The 20,169-nt window shown below is 46.1% G+C and overlaps 1 protein-coding gene across 1 annotated transcript; it reads left to right on the top strand.

Moving 5' to 3' along the window:
• Positions 1-13,044: 13,044 nt before the first annotated feature.
• LOC140898998 (C->U-editing enzyme APOBEC-1-like) lies at positions 13,045-20,169 on the top strand. Its single transcript, XM_073313710.1, has 5 exons — positions 13,045-13,271; positions 15,149-15,176; positions 15,472-15,872; positions 16,908-17,029; positions 19,680-20,169. The coding sequence occupies exons 1-5, from the start codon at positions 13,250-13,252 to the stop codon at positions 19,788-19,790; spliced, it is 684 nt and encodes a 227-aa protein (XP_073169811.1). The 5' UTR covers positions 13,045-13,249; the 3' UTR covers positions 19,791-20,169.

Here is a 20,169-nt window from a genome sequence, read left to right as displayed (position 1 = left end):
CATAGAAAGACACTCACAGCCCTTAAATTCCCAGGATTTTTCCGGCTTTAGGGACATAGCAAAAATGTAATTGGGCATGTGTAACCCCATCTCCTGCGTGCATTCAAAATCATAAAATAAACAATAATAATTAAAAAAATAAATAAATACATTTATCTGATGATTCGGGCTTTCTAATGCTGTCCATAAAACAGAGGTGGCTGTGTACATCACCAGTGATCAAACCCTGACACGGCTTACAGCGCCTCCCTTTACACCTGTGCCGCTTGTCCACGTAAGACTGACACTTATCACACAAAGTTTTAGGCAGCCGTTTGACTTGTTTTTTCGATGCACAGTCGACGTGTCTGTCTAAACTCCTTGGACAGACAATACAGTCGACACCTAGGACACTTCAGCGGCACGCCCACGCTGTCTGAGCATGTTACGCTCAAGCAGAGGCGGCAACGATACCTGCAAGAGAGGTCGTGACTGTACACCGTGTGGCAAAACTCACAAAATTTTTTGCTCCGAACAACTTTTTCACATCCAGAACCCCATAGTAATGCTCATCGTACAGCAGGATAAAATAAGTCTTAAGGTACATTGGGCTCACCCATTTTAAAAAAGTCCCAGCTGCCTTTCACCACATACAGCACCACCTGTATGTTGACTCCTAAATGCTGTTCAAACCTTGCTACGTCACTGAGCAGAACCTTTTTTTGATCTGACCGCCCCAGTTTCTCATGCAACTTTCTTGCCTCCACTAACAATTCCGCATCCGTAGGTTTACGCTCAGACATGATGGCCAAGAGCCCACCCGCAAAACACAGATTTGTTCTGGTGTAAATCAGGTCTACTAAACATTGTCTCTTTTTATGAATAATTTGACTACTGAGGATAGAATTTAAAACTCTACGACCGCCCCACCCCTGTTTTTTACAACTGTCACAACGAGGTGCAATGTTCCATCGACATGCAACTCTCTATTGCTCTGTAGCAGCTTTGAGGTCTGGTTTAAGAAATCCTCAGCAGACCGCTCATCCCTAGTTCTTCTGACCAAAAACAAAGGGTTAGTTAAATTTCGGCTCTCTAAACGTAACTGAACATAATCAACAGGGCCTACCATACCATTAACGTCATCAAGAACTAACTGTATCCCTCCGTGTATGGCTTCAACAACCTGTTGAGCTGAATTTATTTGCTCAAGATTGACAGAACAAAATTCCTCACAATACACTGACCCCCCATATCTAGGTAATTCACCTTGCCAACTTCTTACTCTCTCCATATACACCTCTGCATTCTCAGGGTTACTTGGGGGTTTCCTCTACGGAACCATCAGCAGCATCGTCTACATCATTACCTCTTTAGCCCTTTTAAAAATTTTTATAGCGACCCTGGCTTGGAACTTTTTGGCAGCCATCTGTTTATCCCCCAAGCACTGTTCCCTCTTTTGTTTACACCTGAGCTGATGTGCACCCTTGAGGGTGCCCCTTTTACCCAGGCCCCTTTCCACGACTAGTCACGCCTGCTCAGAGCCACCCTTTGGAAAAATTGAAGTATTTTTCAAAAAGTCACCAGCCAAAGCTTTTGCATTTTTGATGTGGTTTCCAGCCCTCCTTTCTTTTAGACCCCCTGAGGATACAGAGTTCACCAATATTCTGAACAAAGCGTCATATTTCTCCCAAATCCTCTTAGAATGCCGTTCTTTTATAACCCCCAAGGATACAGCATCCATCAGTTTTCTGAATGAAGCATCAAACTTTTCCCAAATACTAGAATATGGGGGGGCTGTGATGAGCTTATGGTGTTGGGAGAATGGTTTGTCAGTGCTTGGTTTTTTACTCACAACCCCTAAAGCGCATGCTCCGGGTTTGTGAATGTGTGTGGTTTTGTTCACGTTCAGAACTCCTGGAGAGTGTGCTCTGGGTTTGTGAATATGGGCGTTTTCGCTCACAGTTTTCTCAGGGCTTGGTGTGGCAGTGGCCGCTGAAGAACTGGAGTTGTGTTTTCATGTTGTTTTTTTTACCAGAGTCTTTTGTTTTGTTCTTGGGTTTGATGTATATGAGGTTTGGACTGCCCTGATGCTTCATCTGCACTCTTGTGCTGTTTTGCGTTGTTGTTATAAAAAAGTGCTTATATGCTATTTTATATGAATGTTCAATAAGTTTGTTCTTATAACTTAGCATAAGTTACTAATTTAGCATAAGTGATTAAAGTAGTTGAAGCCTTAGGCTGAGGTCAAGCTGACCTGAGAGGAATGCTGAAGAAGCAGCTACAAAACCAGTTGAGACTACCTGATATCACTGAAGATAAAAAAGAATGCAAGGAGTAGGACTGACTGTCTCCCAGAGCAAATCCAGCACCCGGCAACGGACTGTCCACTCAGCAACAGAACTGTCCAATGGAAAAGAACAGAGACCCCTACTCAAATTAGGGATTGGACTTTGGACATGGGCAAGGGCAGTGTTACCAACTGTAAAGGGTATAATTGCTTGCAATTTCTGAGGGGCAGGGTCCCTCTCCTGAGGCACCCAGTTTGAGCTGTATTTCTGTTAACTAATAAAAGATGCATGTATAGATTAGACTCAGGATTTAGAAGTTCGTGGGATCCTAGAGTCAAATCAAGCACCTAAATTGGTGAGAGCAAGGGCTAATTGTTTTTTCTCCTAACAGTTTGGCACCCGCGGCAGGACTCTAGGCGACCATCATTGGGGCCTCTCGCCTCCCAACATCCACTTGGCACCAATGGGTGAGTTCACCTGGGATCTTTGGCAGCGAGGGGCACCGAAGGGTGAGTCTTAAATTCCCACATTCTAAATTCCAAATTTAGGTTTCTGGTTAAAGTGCACTTGGAATGGGTGTGTGGCCTGATCAGCATAAAGTGCAGCCCAGGACTGGTTAGAGTGCACTTGGAAAGGGTGCGTGGCCTGATCAGCATAAAGCGCAGCCCAAGGAGAATATAAAATGGGCAATTCTTTGGGAGTGGAAAAGGGGACACCCTTGTCCGAAGTGCTGGGAAATTGGAGGAGGATTGATGGTACCAAGGGGCTAGGGAAAAAGAATCTGGTACAGCTATGTCAGAAGGACTGGCCATTTTTAACCAACGGTGGTAATCCTGCGGAGCAATGGCCAGGCTTAGGGACTTTTAATTTACAAGAATTAACCATTTTACGCCAACAATTGAAAAATAGGTTTCCTAAACAGATGGATTATTGGTATGTATGGGACAACTGGGCTTATGCGCGTGCGAAAGGACGTCCTCTTTCCTCCTGCTTTTCTTATTCATCTCAGGGGTCTCCAGCCCTGCTCTGTGCTATGCCTGCTTCTGCCCCTCCTCCGGCTTACCCTCGGCTTTCTGACTTATGCCCGTCACTTCCTTGCTTGTCAATTGGCCGTGCGTTCTGTCCAGGTAACACGCCTCACAGGGGAGGACTCGGGTAGCCCTGTGAGTGAGAATATTTAAGAGAAGAGACCAGGAGAGCTGGGGGGCTAGTTAAAAAGCCCACCCTCCTTGTTAAATTAGTAGTGGGATAAAGCTGTTGCTCATGGAAGGGACAGTTCAGAGAGAAAAACAGGATCAGGCCCAAGCGGGCAGGCAACAGATAGAAAGATTGGAAAACAGGTTGGAAACTTGGAGGGCATAGTGGAAAAGGAGGAGTAAATAATTACAGGAATGGGAAACATAAATCCCGGAATAATACTTGGAATGGTAAAATCTAAGTTGAATGGATGTCGTTTTGGAAGATAAGGAAGTGATTTAAGAAAGGAAAGTGAGAAGTTAACTCTGTAGTTGCTGGAAAGAATTAAGCAGTTGAACTTTGTGAAATACTAGAAAAAAAAAGAACTCTTGGTTTCTTTGCAGCCATTTTTAAGGAAAATGGGCCCTTTTCCAAAGGAATGCAATTATACAGTGCTACTTAATTAATATCTTATCAGGCTCCAAGGGGCTACAATAGGCGGTGTCTTCCTTTTCAGGTCGCTGTGTGTTTGACAGCAGGAGTTAAAAATAAAAGGCAATCAAAAGTCTGGTAAAGTTTATTGTGCCCTTTTTAAAGTAAGAATCTTTAAGCTGTGGATCTAGAAGCAAGCCGGAAAGCATTTGTTTTAATGTAAATTACCTAAATAATAAGGTAGAAGCCACTGAAACCTGGGCTGCCTATGAAACAAATACAAAAAAATATGTGTAATTCCTCTGTTGTGCCTGCAATTAACAAGAGTATTTGTATAAAAAGGAGATATTTTAAGCAATGACTGACTGCCCAAAAGGGGTAGATCTATGTTCTTTTTGTCTTTCAGAAAATCAGAGAAAACTGATGCCAGCTGAAAAGCAATTCAACATCCTTTGAATTTACTGGCACAATAGAAATTATGTTCTGTGTTCTATGTGTCCTGTCTTGTGGTGTTTGTCTTGTAGCCAGAATTGCTGTGTTTAATTTTTCATAGGACAGTTTAGTTTAAAACTAAATAGAAGGGTTAAATCAAAATGCAGATACTTATTTTATTCAACTTAGAATACAAAGTGTTTGGATAATATCAGGAAAATGTGATATACTAAAGTTTAATACATTTGCTTAAGTAAAAAAAAAAAGAAATTTCATTGTCCAGATCTTTTAATTAAAAAAAAAAATGTTGTTAAAATTCGCACACCAACAGTCATGGAAGCAAGGACATGAAAGGTTAACCCACTCCCTATATTATACATGGGATCCTTCTGGCTACCTCAAATTTCTAGCCAGAGGACTGGGGAGGGAGGAAAGCTATTGGACACCAGAGGTTGTACCAAGTGGACTCCTCAAAAGTGGGTGTGCTTGTCCTGGCTTGTTGCTCCAAAGCTCCGCAATAAAGTCATTTTCCTAGAAGGGTGTATGTGGCATACATTAAACAATAAGACTAAAGTGCTGTATAATGGGCAATGTATATGTGTTCATTTTTAAACAAAGGTGTGTGAGTGGAAAGTGAAAGTTTCCTTTGCAGGTTAATAGAAGCCAAGAAGGGGAGAAGAAAAAGAACGGAGGACGAGGTAATTCAACCCTGTAGCTGGCAGGCTTGGTCCAAAGATAAGATGCTGGCCTGCCCAAGGACACTACTCACAGCTAGAATTTGGCTGACAGCCAAGAAAGAGGGAGGCTTGAATGTGCCCAAGCAGCTGTGAGATCTGCAAAACACTTCCAGACATTAAAGAAATGTGTTAGATCTCTGTATTTACAGGTGAAGGAAGTCCTGCTCCAAAGATCCTGAGCAAACCTGCCATTTGTTAAAACCAGGTGACTGGGTCTACATAAAGGTCCATCAACGAAAGACTACTCTGGCCCCATGCTGGAAAGGCCCTTATTAAGTCCTGCTAACTACCAACACCGCTGTAAAGTGCCAAGGACTGACTGCCTGGACCCATGCTTCTTACTGCAAAAAGACCCCTCCACCTTGAAATGACTTCACTTTGACTACTGATCAGCCTGTCCCTCCTTCTGGGTTTTTTCTTTCCTCCTTTTGGACAGCAGGGGAAAGGACAAAGTAAAGTGCTAGTAACCTCTCCCTTGTCCACTGACAGAGCTAACCTGCATTCAGTATTTGCTAAAGAAACCAAAGCACTACAGGGTGACATGCTAGTAACCTCTCCCCTGTATAATGCAAAACCATGACTGCTCTAAGAGAGAAGAAGGAACGCCTGCTCTGCTGAAACCACCAAGATCCAAGGATTCCTGACTGCAAAAGACATTGAAAATTGGCCTTGGTGGGAAAGACGGAGCATTGTACATTGGCAGGGAGGGAGTTGCGAGATGTATTCTTGGGAATGTGGAGTGAAGTGGTGAGGTGGATTTATTCCAGGGGCTGGAATCTGTGCTTGTGGGCAAGTACCATCAGAATGCACTGTCCTCCCTAATTGTTTTCTGGATGATGAATACCAAAGATGCCTTACAGCCACAAACATTACTTCCATCATCTGCCACCATTCCTTTGCACGTAAAGGTTCCTGGATCCATCATAGTTACGTTAAGTTGGCGCTGGGACCTCCACCTAACCCTGACAAGCCATTGGACGAGCCACTTCACAAATAAACGCCACTACCGACCGATGGACTGAGCTTTCCAGTTATTGGAACCTTTACAGCCCACCAGGACTTCTTGTGTTGCTGTTTATTGGACTTACATTGGTGGTGTTGTTTTTTTGTATGGTATAGAGGAGGATGCCGACATTGGTATGGTTTGCCTAGGGTGTTCCATTCTGGGGATAGTACCACTACTAACAGGGCCAGCCATGACATGCATAGGCCGTTACACTGTGAGACTTCAAATGGTACTTAAAAAGGTTGCCTTGGAGTTAGAAGACTTGATTAGTGGTTTGGGATAAGCGGTAAAAACATTAAATAAGGAAGTGCAACAACTCAGAACGTATTCCCTCCAAAACAGGTTGGCCTTAGACTACCTGTTAGCATCCCAGGGAGGGGTCTGTGCTCTCATTGGATCCTGTTGTTATGTGTGTGTAAATGATAGTAGCTATGAAGTCTATGAGGAAGTGGTACGGGCAGAGGCCCATGCACGAGTCGGAGCACAACGAGTCGGAGTACCTACACCGCCCCTGAAAGCGATTGGTTGCAAACTCTGTTTTTGGGGTGGGGTTTATCATCATGGCTTAGTGGTTTGTTCAGTTTATTACTTAAGATTTTCCTTCCTGTATTGATTGTACTAATGACATTATGTTGTACAGTGTCGTGTATTAGGAAGCTTTTGCAAAATATGTTAATTCATTCTTTTCAAGGCTATCGCAAAGTGCTCATGCAAAGTAAATTGTAGAATAAGTAGGCAGGGATGCCTACAAAATCAAAGGGGGACTGTTATAAAAAAGCGCTTATATGCTATTTTATATGAATGTTCAATAAGTTTGTTCTTATAACTTAGCATAAGTTACTAATTTAGCATAAGTGATTAAAGTAGTTGAAGCCTTAGGCTGAGGTCAAGCTGACCGGAGAGGAATGCTGAAGAACCAGCTACAAAACCAGTTGAGACTGCCCGTTATCACTGAAGATAAAAAAGAATGCAAGGAGTAGGACTGACTGTCTCCAGGAGCAAATCCAGCACCCAGCAACGGACTGTCCACTCAGCAACAGAACTGTCCAATGGAAAAGAGCAGAAACCCCTACTCAAATTAGGGGATTGGACTTTAGACATGAGCAAGGGCGGTGTTACCAACTGTAAAGGGTATAATTGCTTGCAATTTCTGAGGGGCAGGGTCCCTCTCCTGAGGCACCCAGCTCGAGCTGTATTTCTGTTAACTAATAAAAGACGCATGTATAGATTAGACTCAGAATTTAGAAGTTCGTGGGATCCTAGAGTCAAATCAAGCACCTAAATTGGTGAGAGCAAGGGCTAATTGTTTTTTCCCCTAACAGTTGTTAAAGGTCTCAAAGAAGATTCCTGGTTCTTTGGTGGTTCTAGTAGAGGTGTCCTTGTAACTCCCACTATGGCATTGTCAGAAGGGCTGCACATGCCTGATTGGGGGCGGTGAAAAAACATATTACAAAACTTAGCTTTACCATTTTTCTAACCCACACCTATGTATTTACTTAAAATGCAAGACCTCATAAATAACCAAACCAATAAGCAAAATATATTTACTGGGCTTCATCCATCCATCAGTCACTGATACTGGGGAATTTTTCTTTTCAGTTGTCTCTTTCCTTTTAAGCTTGTTTACCCTCTGGTCTAAGGATGTCATGTTTTGACCGTACTGTGAAGCAGGCATTATTATTATAAAACACATGAAACTGTCTAGTAAACTTAAAAATAGAATATTCATTAGGATGTTTTTCTATTTAAAAAGTCATAGCTTTAAAACAAAATAATTCATTTCAGGCTGTACAACAAACACAGGTTTTGAGTTTATTTCTACCACTTTAAAATACATCTCATTTTGCAGAATAAAAACCAAACTGCTTTTAAAAATCCACTTTTAAAATCCAGTTTAAAACACATTTTGCACAGTAAAAGGCCACCACGCACATCGGGCTGTCTCACAAGCAGTTGGGTTTCGGGTTCAGGTTCCGGCGTATCCATCAACGGCTGGGCCAAAGGGCTCCCCTCGGCCGCTCCCTCCTCCTCCTCAGAACTGTCACTGAAGTAGTGCTTTCTCTGCAGATGTTCGAAGATCCTCTGGGGTAAAACAAAGTCCAAAGTTCTCACGGGGGTGGTGAAGGAGTCCATGTTTCCATGATTTCTAAAACACATGTTCTTGGTAAAAGATGGCCTCTTCTGCCTGGCGCTGGGACTTATGGGATGATAGTGCTGAGCTCTGACTGGCAGAGGGCGCTGGGAGGAGTTCTTAGAGAGGTCACACAACCGTCTTCTGGGCGGTTCACCCTGTCCCAGAACCAGCCCTATTTTGGTCAAATCTGCTCTAGGGGTGGTCCTATGTGGCTGAAACCACTGCGATTGGTAGAGGGTGATAGGAGGAGTTCTTAGAGGGGTCACACAAACCACTTCCAGATGGGTCACCCCGCCCCCCCAAACTCCCCCCAATTGGTCAAGTCTCTTCTCGGGGTGGTCCCTAGTGGCTGAAACCCCTCCTGATTGGTAGAGGGTGGTGGGAGGAGTTCTTAGAGGGGTCACACAACCCAATTCCAGACAGGTCACCCTGCCCCATAACTCACCCTGATTGGTAAAATCTCCTCTCGGGGTGGTCCTATCAGGACATATCCCATCCTGATTGGTAGAGGGAAGTGGAAGGAGTTCTTTGAGGGGTCACATGATACACCTCGCTTCCGGTCATGTGGTCGCCTTGACCCTGGAAGTAATACCCCCTGGGGCGGGGCTTCTGGTGACAGGTGAGCAGGGCTTAAGGGGTAAAGGGGCAGGGTTTAAGGGGTCAAGGGGCAGGGTTAGGGTTTGATTGACTGTAGGTCACTTATACAACTCAAGTTTGTTTACATTTACAGGAGATAATGCTGCCTTCTTCTTCCTTTACAATGTCACCAGAAAGTGAGAACAGGCATTTGCATGGCACTTTTGTAGCTAGCATTTCAAGGTATTTAAGTGCCAGATATGCGAAACATTTGTATGCCCCTTCATGCTTCGGCCACCATTCCAGAGGACATGCTTTCATGCTGGTGACGCTCGTTAAAAAAATAATGTGTGAATTAAATTTGTGACTGAATTACTTGGGGGAAAATTGTATGTCCCCTGCTCTGTTTTACCAGTATTTTGCCATATATTTCATATTATAGCAGTCTCGGATTATGACCCAGCACATGTTGTTGATTTTAAGAACACTTTCACTGCAGATCTGACAAAACACAAAGAAGGTACCAATGAGAGATTTCTAAAGATTGCTGTAGCACTCGACCCAAGGTTTAAGAATCTGAAGTGCCCTCCAAAATCTGAGAGGAATGAGGTGTGGAGCATGCTTTCAGAAGTCTTAAAAGAGCAACACTCCAATGCAGAAACTACAGAACCAGAACCACCAAAAAGGAAAATCAGCTGTTTGCTGGAGGTATCTGACTCAGATAATGAAAATGAACATGCATCGGTCCTCACTGCTTTGGATCGTTATCGAGCAGAACCCGTCATCAGAATGGACACATGTCCTCTAGATTGGTGGTTGAAGCATGAAGGGACATACGAATCTTTAACGCATCTGGCACATAAATATTTTGCAACACCATCTACAACAGTGCCATGTGAACACCTTCTTCTCACTTTCAGGTGACGTAAATAAGACACGGGCAGCATTATCTCCTGCACATGTAAACAAACTTGTTTGTCTGAGCGATTGGCTGAACAAGAAGTAGAACTGAGCGGACTTGCAGGCTCTAAAATTGTACATTGTTTTATTTTTGAATGCAGGTTTTTTGTACTTCTCCATTTGTAATAATTCTCCATTTGTAAGTTCAACTTTCATGATAAAGAGATTGCACTACAGTACTTGTCTTAGGTGAATTGAAAAATACTATTTCTTTTGTTGTTGTTTTTTACAGTGAAAATTCGTGTAATAAAAATAAATATCAAGTGAGAACTGTACACTTTGTATTCTGTGTTGTAATTGAAATCAATATCTTTGAAAATGTAGAAACCATCCAAAATATTTAAATAAATGGTATTCTGTTATTGTTTAACTGTGTGAATAATTGCAACTAATTTTTTTAATCGCTGGACAGCCCTAATATGAGACTTGGATGTTCTGGTGTGAACATTCCGGCTCTGACAGAATTTTAGCAAGTGGGAATGTAAGGGGACTGTTGGCCTCTTACTGAAACTTCGTGGGGTTTTCTGATTGGCCCTCCCCTCTCCCGGTACCAAAACAAAGGGGAAGGGCCAATGAGAAATCAAGTTCCTGAGGCTGACAGTCCCCAGGGCCAATGGAGAGAGGCCAGTGCTTCAGAGCAGCCTGATTGACAGGGCAGGTAGGTCAAGGAGGGCATCAGGAGCCCAGGGCCCCATCCCCCCTGTGAGCTGGGAGCAGCAGCCAGAACCAGGGGGGCGGGAGAAGTAGGAGCCCCGAAGGCAGAGCTGGGCTGGAACCCGAGCAGCATCAGCCAGAACCAGCTGGGGAGCAGGTGCCTGGAGCAGCTCAGCCCAGCCACGCGGACCTGAGACAGAGCTGAGTTACAGCCGGGAGCTGCAGGCCAGGAACTGGGGAGCAGATGCCTGCTGTGCCCCGAGTCACCGGAGCCGGGTGCGCTGAGCGGTGGGGGAGAGCGAGGAGAGATCCCAGAGCAGAGAGCCCAGCGCAGGGAGCCATCGCCAGACAGGAGGGAGATCGTGACCCTGACGGCGGGGGCTGACACTGAGGAGAAGGGTCCTGTTCCCGACAGCTTGAGGGCGTGTGGCCACCACCAGAGCAGGTGCCTGACCCGTGGTATCAGCACAGGGCAGCCAGGGTCTGGGAAGGAAGTCTGGGAGGCGTGAGGAACAGACTGTGAACTTTCCTTATCTCCCAGAGATGCTGGTTGTGGTGTCCCCATGCCACAGAGCGGGGTGACGTGTTTTCCTTTAACCTTTCCCATTTTCCCCTTATTATTTGACAATAGCTGTTTCATAAATTGTATTTGCTTTGAGCCATGGGCGGCGCCTTCCCTGCCGCTGCCGTTGACCCGCCACTGGACACCTGGGCCGCGCTGGCCCTGGCCGTTCCCCGAGATCCCCACCGCCTCCCCGCTGCTCGCCGCATCCCTCCTCCTTGGGACGGGGGAGTGAGGAGGGACATGGAGAGAAAGCGGCTGGTGGACTGAGGAGGCTCGGCTGGGCACTGGGACTGGAGGCTTGGCGGGGGGGGCCTTCAGGGGAGGGAAGAGCTGGCGCTCAAGGGGCCGGCAGCTCGGCTCGGCCCCACTGTGTGTGGGGAGGAGTGGGGGGCTGCGGGGCTGGCGGCTCGGCCCAGCACGAGGGCCGGGCTGGCACTCGGGAAGGCTGGAGGCTTGGCCTGGTGCTCAGGGAGGCCAGTGGGTTGGGCGGAGGGCGGCGGCAGCGACAGCTCAGCCCAATGAGCTGGGGTGGGCAGGTTGGGGCTCCTCCCATCCTGGGGGCCCCTCAGGGCTTCTCCTTTTATGGGTGTGTGTGTTTTTTCGGGGTTCTGGTGTGCGGGAGGCGGGGGAGGCCTTGGGCAGAAGGGGTGGGGCCTCCCCAAAGCCCATGCTTTGAACTATATGTAATGATCAGTGGGTCAGGGAAGTGTCTGATGTGAAGAGATTACTCTGGAGTGAGGACACCCTCGACCCTGTCCTAAGGGGTCAAGCCTCCCAGGAATCCCAGGCCCAGCCTCGTTAGGGTTACGAGGACTCTGCCACACAGGAGAGTGGAAGGAGCATCCTTGAAGTCAGGCAGGCCTCTGGGTAAAGGGAGTTGGAGCAAGGACTCAGATGCTTTTGCTAGCCCCTTTCACCGGGGTAGTGTATAAGCCAGGAAAGTTTTTCACAGCCAGAGCATTCCCCCGCTTACACATGTACATCAGTCTCTCTCTCTCTGTGAGGCCTCTGAACTTAATTGGAAGTGTTCCATTTGCGAAGATCTTGAGCACTGCAATCCAGCCTAGGAAACTACACCTCCCATGATGCCTTGGGGAGAGAGAGAAAGAGAGAGAGAAAGAGAGAGAGCATTTGCCTTCCACTTTCAGAAAATGCAAAGAGAGCATGGGATGGGCTCCATTTTGGAGAGAAGCTGAGGTTGCTTGATGGAGCTCTGTCCACACCAGAAGCTGCCATTAGAAAGCCAGAAGCTGCTGCTGAAAGCCTGTTGGGGCTTCGACGAATTGTGCCACTTGGAAAGATGCCAGATTGGAATGACTCTGCCTCTTGTTGCCTTGGCTGGTCAGATTTAGGGGAGCAACAGAGTGCTGTCCTCAGCTTCAGGACCTTCAAGTGCACCCACGCCAGCATTTACAACTCTGAAATCCAGAGGTCCGGGGTGGGGTAAAGGGTGGCAGTGTAAACGCAAGTTGGATATGTTTCATTTACTGCTGTAAACTGTATTTGTTAATTGATTTATCGAACTCCCCCCTGCTGATTTACATTAGTTGGGACATTTAATTGAAGTCTGTTACAGCATGTTTCCTTAAATCGTTAAGTAAAGCTGTGTTAACTCTAATCTAAGTGTAGATTGTGTGTGTACTGTTTATAATTGGTATTTTTGAGTTAGACCCAATGCACAGATTAGCTCAGGTTTACTCCTGGAGGCTCCCAAGGCACGTCGTCGTGTATACAGGACGGACCCAGCCAGGTGGAGGCACGGCCAACTTTAGTTTCCTTTTCAAATAAAAGGACTGCAGCGGAGGGGTAGATAGAGGATTCTCTCCTGTCCAACATCACCTTTGGGATACTTCTTTACTGTCAACGGCATCCAGTGCCCAGTCATACAGGCAAGTGTTGCCAGCTCCCGAAAAACCCAGGGAGGAAAGTGAGGGGAAGAGGGGAAAGAAGGTTCACACAAGTAATGCAGTTTACATCTGCTCTACTTTTGCTTCTGCTTCTGCCAATGGGAGTGCAGGTGGGGTGGGGTCGCCTGGGCCCAGTGGCCAATGGCAGGACAGGGAGTAGATATGAAGTGCTGCAGGGTGGGGTGGAGGTACAGGCAGGGAGCCCAGGCAGTGCTGGGTGAAGGCAGTACAGAGCAGGGGAGGAATAGCGCTGGGGCAGGATGCTCTCTGAAATTAATGAGAAAGTGTGGGTCAGCGTGCTGGGTTCTCTAATCCAGTGTTTCTGTTCTCAAGAATAGAAACTGAAAGGGAGAAACACACCCCAGTAAAACAGGACACAGCCTGGGAGGCTGTACTGAAAGCCATGGCCACTGGCTGGAACAGAGGTAAAGATGCTGTGTGTGTGTGTAAATATATATATATATATATATATATATATATATATATATGTGTGCTTGTGTGTCTATATCTATAAAGTATAAGTGACAGGTTTCAGAGTAGCAGCTGTGTTAGTCTGTATTCGCAAAAAGAAAAGGAGGACTTGTGGCACCTTAGAGACTAACCAATTTATTTGAGCATAAGCTTTTGTGAGCTACAGCTCACTTCATCCGATGAAGTACTCCTTTTCTTTTTAAAGTATAAGTGTGCATTTATATGTGTTAAAGCCTATATGACTTTCTGGGCATATATATGTATGTGCATCTGTACGGCTGTTGTGAATCTATGTATATACTATATAATAGATACCTCCAGTCTGTTTCTCTGTGTGAGTTTATTTATAACCAAACTATATTTTTAGTTACTAACTTTTTAATAAAGATAAAGTAACTGACAATAAAATGATTTTCTTGCTTAAATACCAAAGAAGTGCTTCTTACAAAAACACAAGGTGAGAGAATACAGCAGAGCTGATGCAGTCTAGGTTGCAGATTACAAGAGGTACATATACAAAGTTATAGAAATTTTTTTTTTGAAAAAAAAAAAAAGTATATCCCATTGGATCCATCTTCCCTCAAAGAGCTCAGATTTTTGTGTGTGTCTCTATCTTTCTGTCTGTCTGTCTGGGCTTATCTATATTAGAAAACTTGCACCAGTGTAACTAAATAATGACAGGTTTCAGAGTAGCAGCCGTGTTAGTCTGTATCCGCAAAAAAACCAGGAGTACTTGTGGCACGTTAGAGACCTACACATTTATTTGAGCATAAGCTTTCGTAGCCCACGAAAGCTTATGCTTAAATAAATTTGTTATTCTAAGGTGCCACGAGTACTCCTGTTCTTTTTGTAACTAAATAGTTACACTAGTGCAATTTCTTTATAGGTATGTGCATGTGTTCTTTCTGGGCCTGATCCAAAGTCCATTGAAGTCAAGGGGAGTCTTTTAACCGATTTCAATGGGCTTTGAATCAGACCCTAGCTGAGTATGTGTCTTTGCATGTCTGGACATGTTTTGACGATGACCGCATGCCCGAGTGTGGGCTCTCAGATTGAGTTGAAAATGGCAGACAAGAAAGTGCCGATGATGCAATTTTAAAGATACAGACTCTTTGTTACTACTAACTCCTGCTGCTGAGGAGGAAATGAGAAGTTTAGAAGTGTCCTGTGCAGTTTGCTCTCTGTGTTCCCATAGCATGTCAATCCTGTTTTGTCTCCTGAGACTCTCAATACAAATAACAAGGGATGGTTATTCTGTTCCAAAACAGAACCAACGTGAGCAAATTGACTGAGAAATCTCCATTTTAAAAACACTATTATTAATTTTAGTTTCAAACATATTACTGGCAGCATCCACATTTTAAAATAAAAGAAAAGTTTAAAAAAAGAAGAAAGGAAAGAACAGTTATTTGGGCATCGGTGGGATCTTACAGTTATAAGTCACAATTTGAGGGCCTGAGTCCCATTGATTTCCATGAACTTTGGACCATGTCCTAGATATTATTAATGTTGTTATTTTATTATTTATTAATAATAATGATTTTTCATTGTTCCATAGCAAGTAATGGGCATTCTCCTTCCCTCCCTCATGGTTAAATTAATAGACATATTGGGGGCCAGAATGACCCCTTATCCACCTCCACTATCCTCAGGATACTTCACATTAGCAGGGAGTTGCTTTTCTCAGGAGTACTGATTAGGAATTGTCCATTGAGAAGGAACAATTGTGGGCCACATGGTCCCAGGGAGGATGCATTTGGAGGCCTCCCTTTTTCTCTCTTCCCCTATGTTTCTCTCTGTGCACCAGGTGACTCTATTCTCTTTCCCACAGATCCTGTATGCAGAGGCATCACACAGGGGTGAGAATGAAAGCACCATACCCACATCCTCCACAAGATTTACAGGCAAAGTGGGAGCTGGGAAGATTCAGATCTCACTCCCGTCTCATCAGTGTGACATCAGATTTAACTCTCCTTCTTCCCTACCTCTCTCTCTTTTCTTCCATCACTATCTCTAAGTCTCCCTCTATCCTTCTGTGAGTTCCCTTTCCATTTATCTGTGCCTCCTTCCCATCCCTCTCATTTTTAACTTGCTGTGATTGGCAAGCTCTTAGTGATACAGATGCAGACAGTGACTCCTTGGGATGTCTTTCAGGTGGAAGATACGGCAGAAGGCATTTGTGAAGAATTATGACCCAAGTGTCCTTTCAAGTGTGACTTACCTTCTCTATGAAATCAAGTGGAACTATTGCAGAAGGCGCTGGCAAAGATGGATCCGTTGTGCCGGCGGTGAGCATGCTGAAAAGTACTTCCTGAAAGATGTCTGTAAAAAGCTAAGATATGATCATTTTGTCCACTGCTCCATCACCTGTTACATGTCCTGGAGTCCCTGTGGGGACTGCTGCAAGAAGATCATAGGTTTTCTGGAGAAAATGCCTAATTTGAGTCTAGCCATTTATGTAGCACGGCTCTACTGGCACAAAGAGGAAAACAATCGTCAGGGTCTGTGGAGCCTGATGAACATCGGCGTGTCCATCCAAGTCATGGATCTCTCAGGTAATGACTAAACCTCCCAGGTAATGACTCATGGGGTTACAGGATCTGGATGGTTCAGAGGGGATTAGGGATGGGACTGGGGGCATTTTGCCTCTAGGTCACTGGTTCCAATTCATCCTTGGTCAGTGACCAGCTGAAGTTGTATATGAGTTATGGAACCCTTCACTTCTGGGTCAACAATTCCAGTCTGTCCCCAAGTCTTGGGGGGATTGTGCAATGGGATGCAGAGCTTTGCCTCTTTAGGTCTGTAACGGAAAAACACTATCCGATAGCCATTTTGTGGCTTATGTGAAATGAGCTGGTGGTTGCAGGCAAATTCCTAGCAGGGCAGGTGACGATCACTAAAATCTCCATCCCTGCTGGCACTTATTGATCCCCTTGTCTCAGCACAGAGGTTGAGGCATGAATGAGCTGTAAAGAGTGAAAGCCCCTTTTACTGCTAGAGATGGGAACTCAGAACTGAGGCAGTGCAAATTGGTGAGCCCATGTGCATGGGTGAAGCTGGTTTGGCTGCCACTGTCTCTGATGTTCCATTCAGAGTATAAACAAAGAACACCAGCCTCCTTCATGGTGCAGTCAGTCTGGCACATTTCCACATTGTCAGTTTCCCCTTAGAACATACCATTATATTTAAATGCAGGGGTATGTCTTTGAAGCCACCTTTAATCCAGCCCCAGTGTGAAATCGACTCACGCATAGATGCTGTGCTGTTGCTACTAATTATGAAGAATTAGATGATATTTTACTCTTACTTTACATAAATGACCTGTCCCAGGTGAATAAGTCAGGGAAATATTGCAAGGCAGGTTTAATGAGGCCTCCCCTGGACAGAAAGATGGAAAAAGCCAGGAGAACATGAGTTCCAAATGCTAGTGTATCCTTGGCTTCCGTCAGCTGGTTCTTCCTAAGGGTGATGTGTCTCCATGGCAGAAGCCCAATGCATGGCCTTGCTCCCTTGTGCCTGACTGATCTCTGAGTGGGCTGAGTCCACTGATGTCTCCTTCAGCTCATAAGTGAATAGGTCCATTTTCCCAGATTATGATGACTGTTGGAGAACATTTGTCGATGATGAGGACAAGTATGAAGATGATTATTGGCCCAGGCACTTCGCTCCATGGATAATGCTGTATTCTCTCGAACTCCAGTCCATCCTTCAGGTCAGTGGAACTTTAGGGAGGGGGAAAGTGCATCCAGAAATGATCCACAGTCGCATGCAGAACCCATTTTCTGACCTGGATGTTTCCTTGACCTCCTTCGAAATCTCCTTGGTTCTGTGAGAGTTTTTCCTGCAGCTGAGCTATAACGTACAGTGATTCCCAAATGAGGTCATGGGGTTGCTAAAAGGACAGGAAAAGGTTCTTCACATCTTTTGTCGCATTTAAAAAACACCTCTGTGGTTTGCTTTATTGCAAAGCTGTATAAATGTAAAAAGTGTCCAGTCCTTTTAAGAGACAAACACCAGCAGGGTTTTCCTCAGCCAAAGTATAAAGCAAAGGTCTAGAGCAGGGTTTGGCAACCTTTCAGAAGTGGTGTGCCGAGTCTTCATTTATTCACTTTAATTTAAGGTTTCACGTGCCAGTAATACATTTTAACGTTTATTAGAAGGTCTCTCTCTATGTCTTTATATTATATAACTAAACTATTGTCGTATGTAAAGTAAACTAGGTTTTCAAAATGTTTAAGAAGCTTCATTTAAAATTAAATTAAAATCCTGATCTTACGCCACCGGCCCGCTCAGCCCGCTGCCAGCCTGGGGTTCCGTTCACCTAGGCCGGCAGCAGGCTGAGCAGGGCCTGTGGCCGGGACCCTGGCTGGCAAGGGGCCAGCAGTGGGCTGAGCGGAGCCAGCAGCCGGGACCCCAGACCGGCAGTGGGCTGAGCGTCTCAGCCCGCTGCCACTCAGCCTGCTGCCGGTCTGGGGTTCCGTCCGCCGGCTCCTGACAGCCAGGGCCCCACTCAGCCTACTGCCGGTCTGGGATCCTGGCCCTGCCCACATAGAGTGGGTACCTACCTTCTTCCTGGTTCTAGCCCATTCTCTTCCTCTCTCTCTCTCTGCACTGAGCTGAGGCTGGGAATGCACTGAGCACAGGGTTGGGGGTGAAGGAATAGGTTGGAGGTTGGGGTGTAGGGTCTGGCCAGGAGCTAGAATGAGGGAGGGGGCTCAGGGTTGGGGCAGGAGGTTTGGGTGTGGAGTGCTTACCTGGGCAGCTCCCATTTGGTGCGAGGGGTGCAGGTGGGAATGTGGGGTGGGGGTAGGGGGGTGCAGGAGCTCCTATTTGGTGCTCAGGGTGGGAGTGGGAATGTGGGGGATGCAAGAGTCAAGACATCGGGTGTGAGGGGGCTGGGTATGTGAGGGGGGTGCAGGAGTCAGGGCATTGGGTGTGGGGGAGCTTGGTATGTGTAGGGGTACTGGAGTCAGGACTGGGGTCATGGGGGGTGCAGGGGTCAGGGCAGGAGGCTGGGGTGTGTGGGAGGTGCAGGGGTCAGGGCAGAGGGCTGGGTGTGTGGGAGGGGGGTGCAGGGATCAGGACAGAGAGCTAAGGTGTGGGGGGGTGCAGGGATCAGGGCAGAGGGCTGGGTGTGTGTGAGGGGGTGAGGGGGGAGGAGAAGAGCGGGCCGGGGCAGGCAGGACTTTTAATGGCACGCTGCTGCTGCCTGCCGGGGTCCCGGCCTGGGTTCGGCAACGGGCTGAGCGGGGCCGGTGGCTGGGACTCGGCAGGCAGCAGCGTGCCATTAAAAATCGGCTTGTGTGCCGTCTTTGGCACGCGTGCCATAGATTGCCAACCCCTGGTCTAGAGCATGGCTAGGCAAGTTCCAGAGAGGGAAACCCCCCAGTTCTTCTCTCAGATCCTGTCCTCAACCTAGAGACCTTTCTTCCTGACCCTCCCTTGCATACTCGACTTCCAGCTGTACACTGCACATCCTTCTCTCAGGGCCCATCGACACTAGCAAAACTGTTGTCAGGCCTCCCATCCCCCAACCAGAGCTGGTTAACCCCTTTCCTTGCCAATGTCTGGATGGGGTTTATATATTCCCTCCCAGTAACGGGGCCATTGAATGTTTCATTGAACTCCCCTAAAGTCTCCTCCATTTCCAAATCACCAGTGTCAGCAGTTGATATGTAATCTATAATCAGTGCATGATGAGTAGAGCTGGTCAAAGAATGGAATTTCTGTTCTGTGGGAAATAACAAGATTTCCTTTCATTCTACTTTGGAACAATCCTGAGGCCTTTTGAAATTTTTTTATAACCACTCCCAGGAGGTGAAAGCAAGCAAGCACACCCTCTGCAAAAAGACAATGGCCTGGTGACTAGAGCACACCTGTGGAAGACCTAGGTTCAAGTCCCCACTCAGCATTAGACAGAGTAGGGAGTTGGACCTCAGTCCGCTATATCCCAGGTGAATGCCCAAACCACCAGGCTATTGGCTATTCTAGAAGGGCATCCTCTCTCTGTCTTTCCCTCTTTAAATGACATTCTGGCCTTGAGAAAACCTTCCTGGCAAAAGCTTAATCATAATTGATATATTTCTCCAACACATTTTGGTTTTGATGAATCTGCATGTTCTGATGAAAAATGTTTAGTTGGAAAACTCCCAACCAGTACTAATGACTCCCTGTGACCATTAAGCGTGCCATGGAACTCCTTTCAACTCACCCTGGTTCTGAATGAGATTTGAAGCATGGTGATTGCATTTACAGTGAGTTCCTGCCATGTCCATTAAATCCCAGAGTGAGTCTAGAGTGCAAATGTTAAACTGCCAACCTCCCGAAAAGAAATTAACTTCAGCTCCCATTTTTCTCACCAGGACATTCCCTCTTGCTTAACAATTTCATCAGGTAGGAACCAGCCTCCAGTTTTCAGCCTACATGTAAATAAGAAACAGAAAAGAGCGCTCGCATCAGCCAATCCCTATTAGCCGCCAGTATCCTGGCCTGGGCAGCCAGCCAGTCTCTGGAAGCCGTGAGTGTCTTGAACCAGCCATCAGCTGCTAAGCAACAGAAACCAGTTGACAGGAAACATCACCCACATTAAAACTCCAGAACTGGGGGAGGGGAAGAGGATGCAGCGAGGATGGGTGCAAGAGAGTGACTGTTTTGCGATCACAGCATGTTTTCTCAGTTGGTGGGTTGCTCTTGCATGAGCTGAAAGCCCATTAGAATGTTTAATCATTTCAATTTGATTTAGTTACTCGTAGCCATTTCCTTGCCATTGCTTCAGCTTGTAGCCTTTTGAAAAGTGAATCCTGTTTAAATGTGTAATGCTGTACAGGTTTCAGAGCGATAGCCGTGTTAGTC

This window comes from Lepidochelys kempii, chromosome 1 (genome assembly GCF_965140265.1).
Source record: "Lepidochelys kempii isolate rLepKem1 chromosome 1, rLepKem1.hap2, whole genome shotgun sequence".
Classification (NCBI taxonomy): Eukaryota; Metazoa; Chordata; order Testudines; family Cheloniidae; genus Lepidochelys; species Lepidochelys kempii.
The sequence above is the reverse complement of the archived record's forward strand: the minus strand, read 5'-3'. Positions and strand labels throughout refer to the sequence as shown.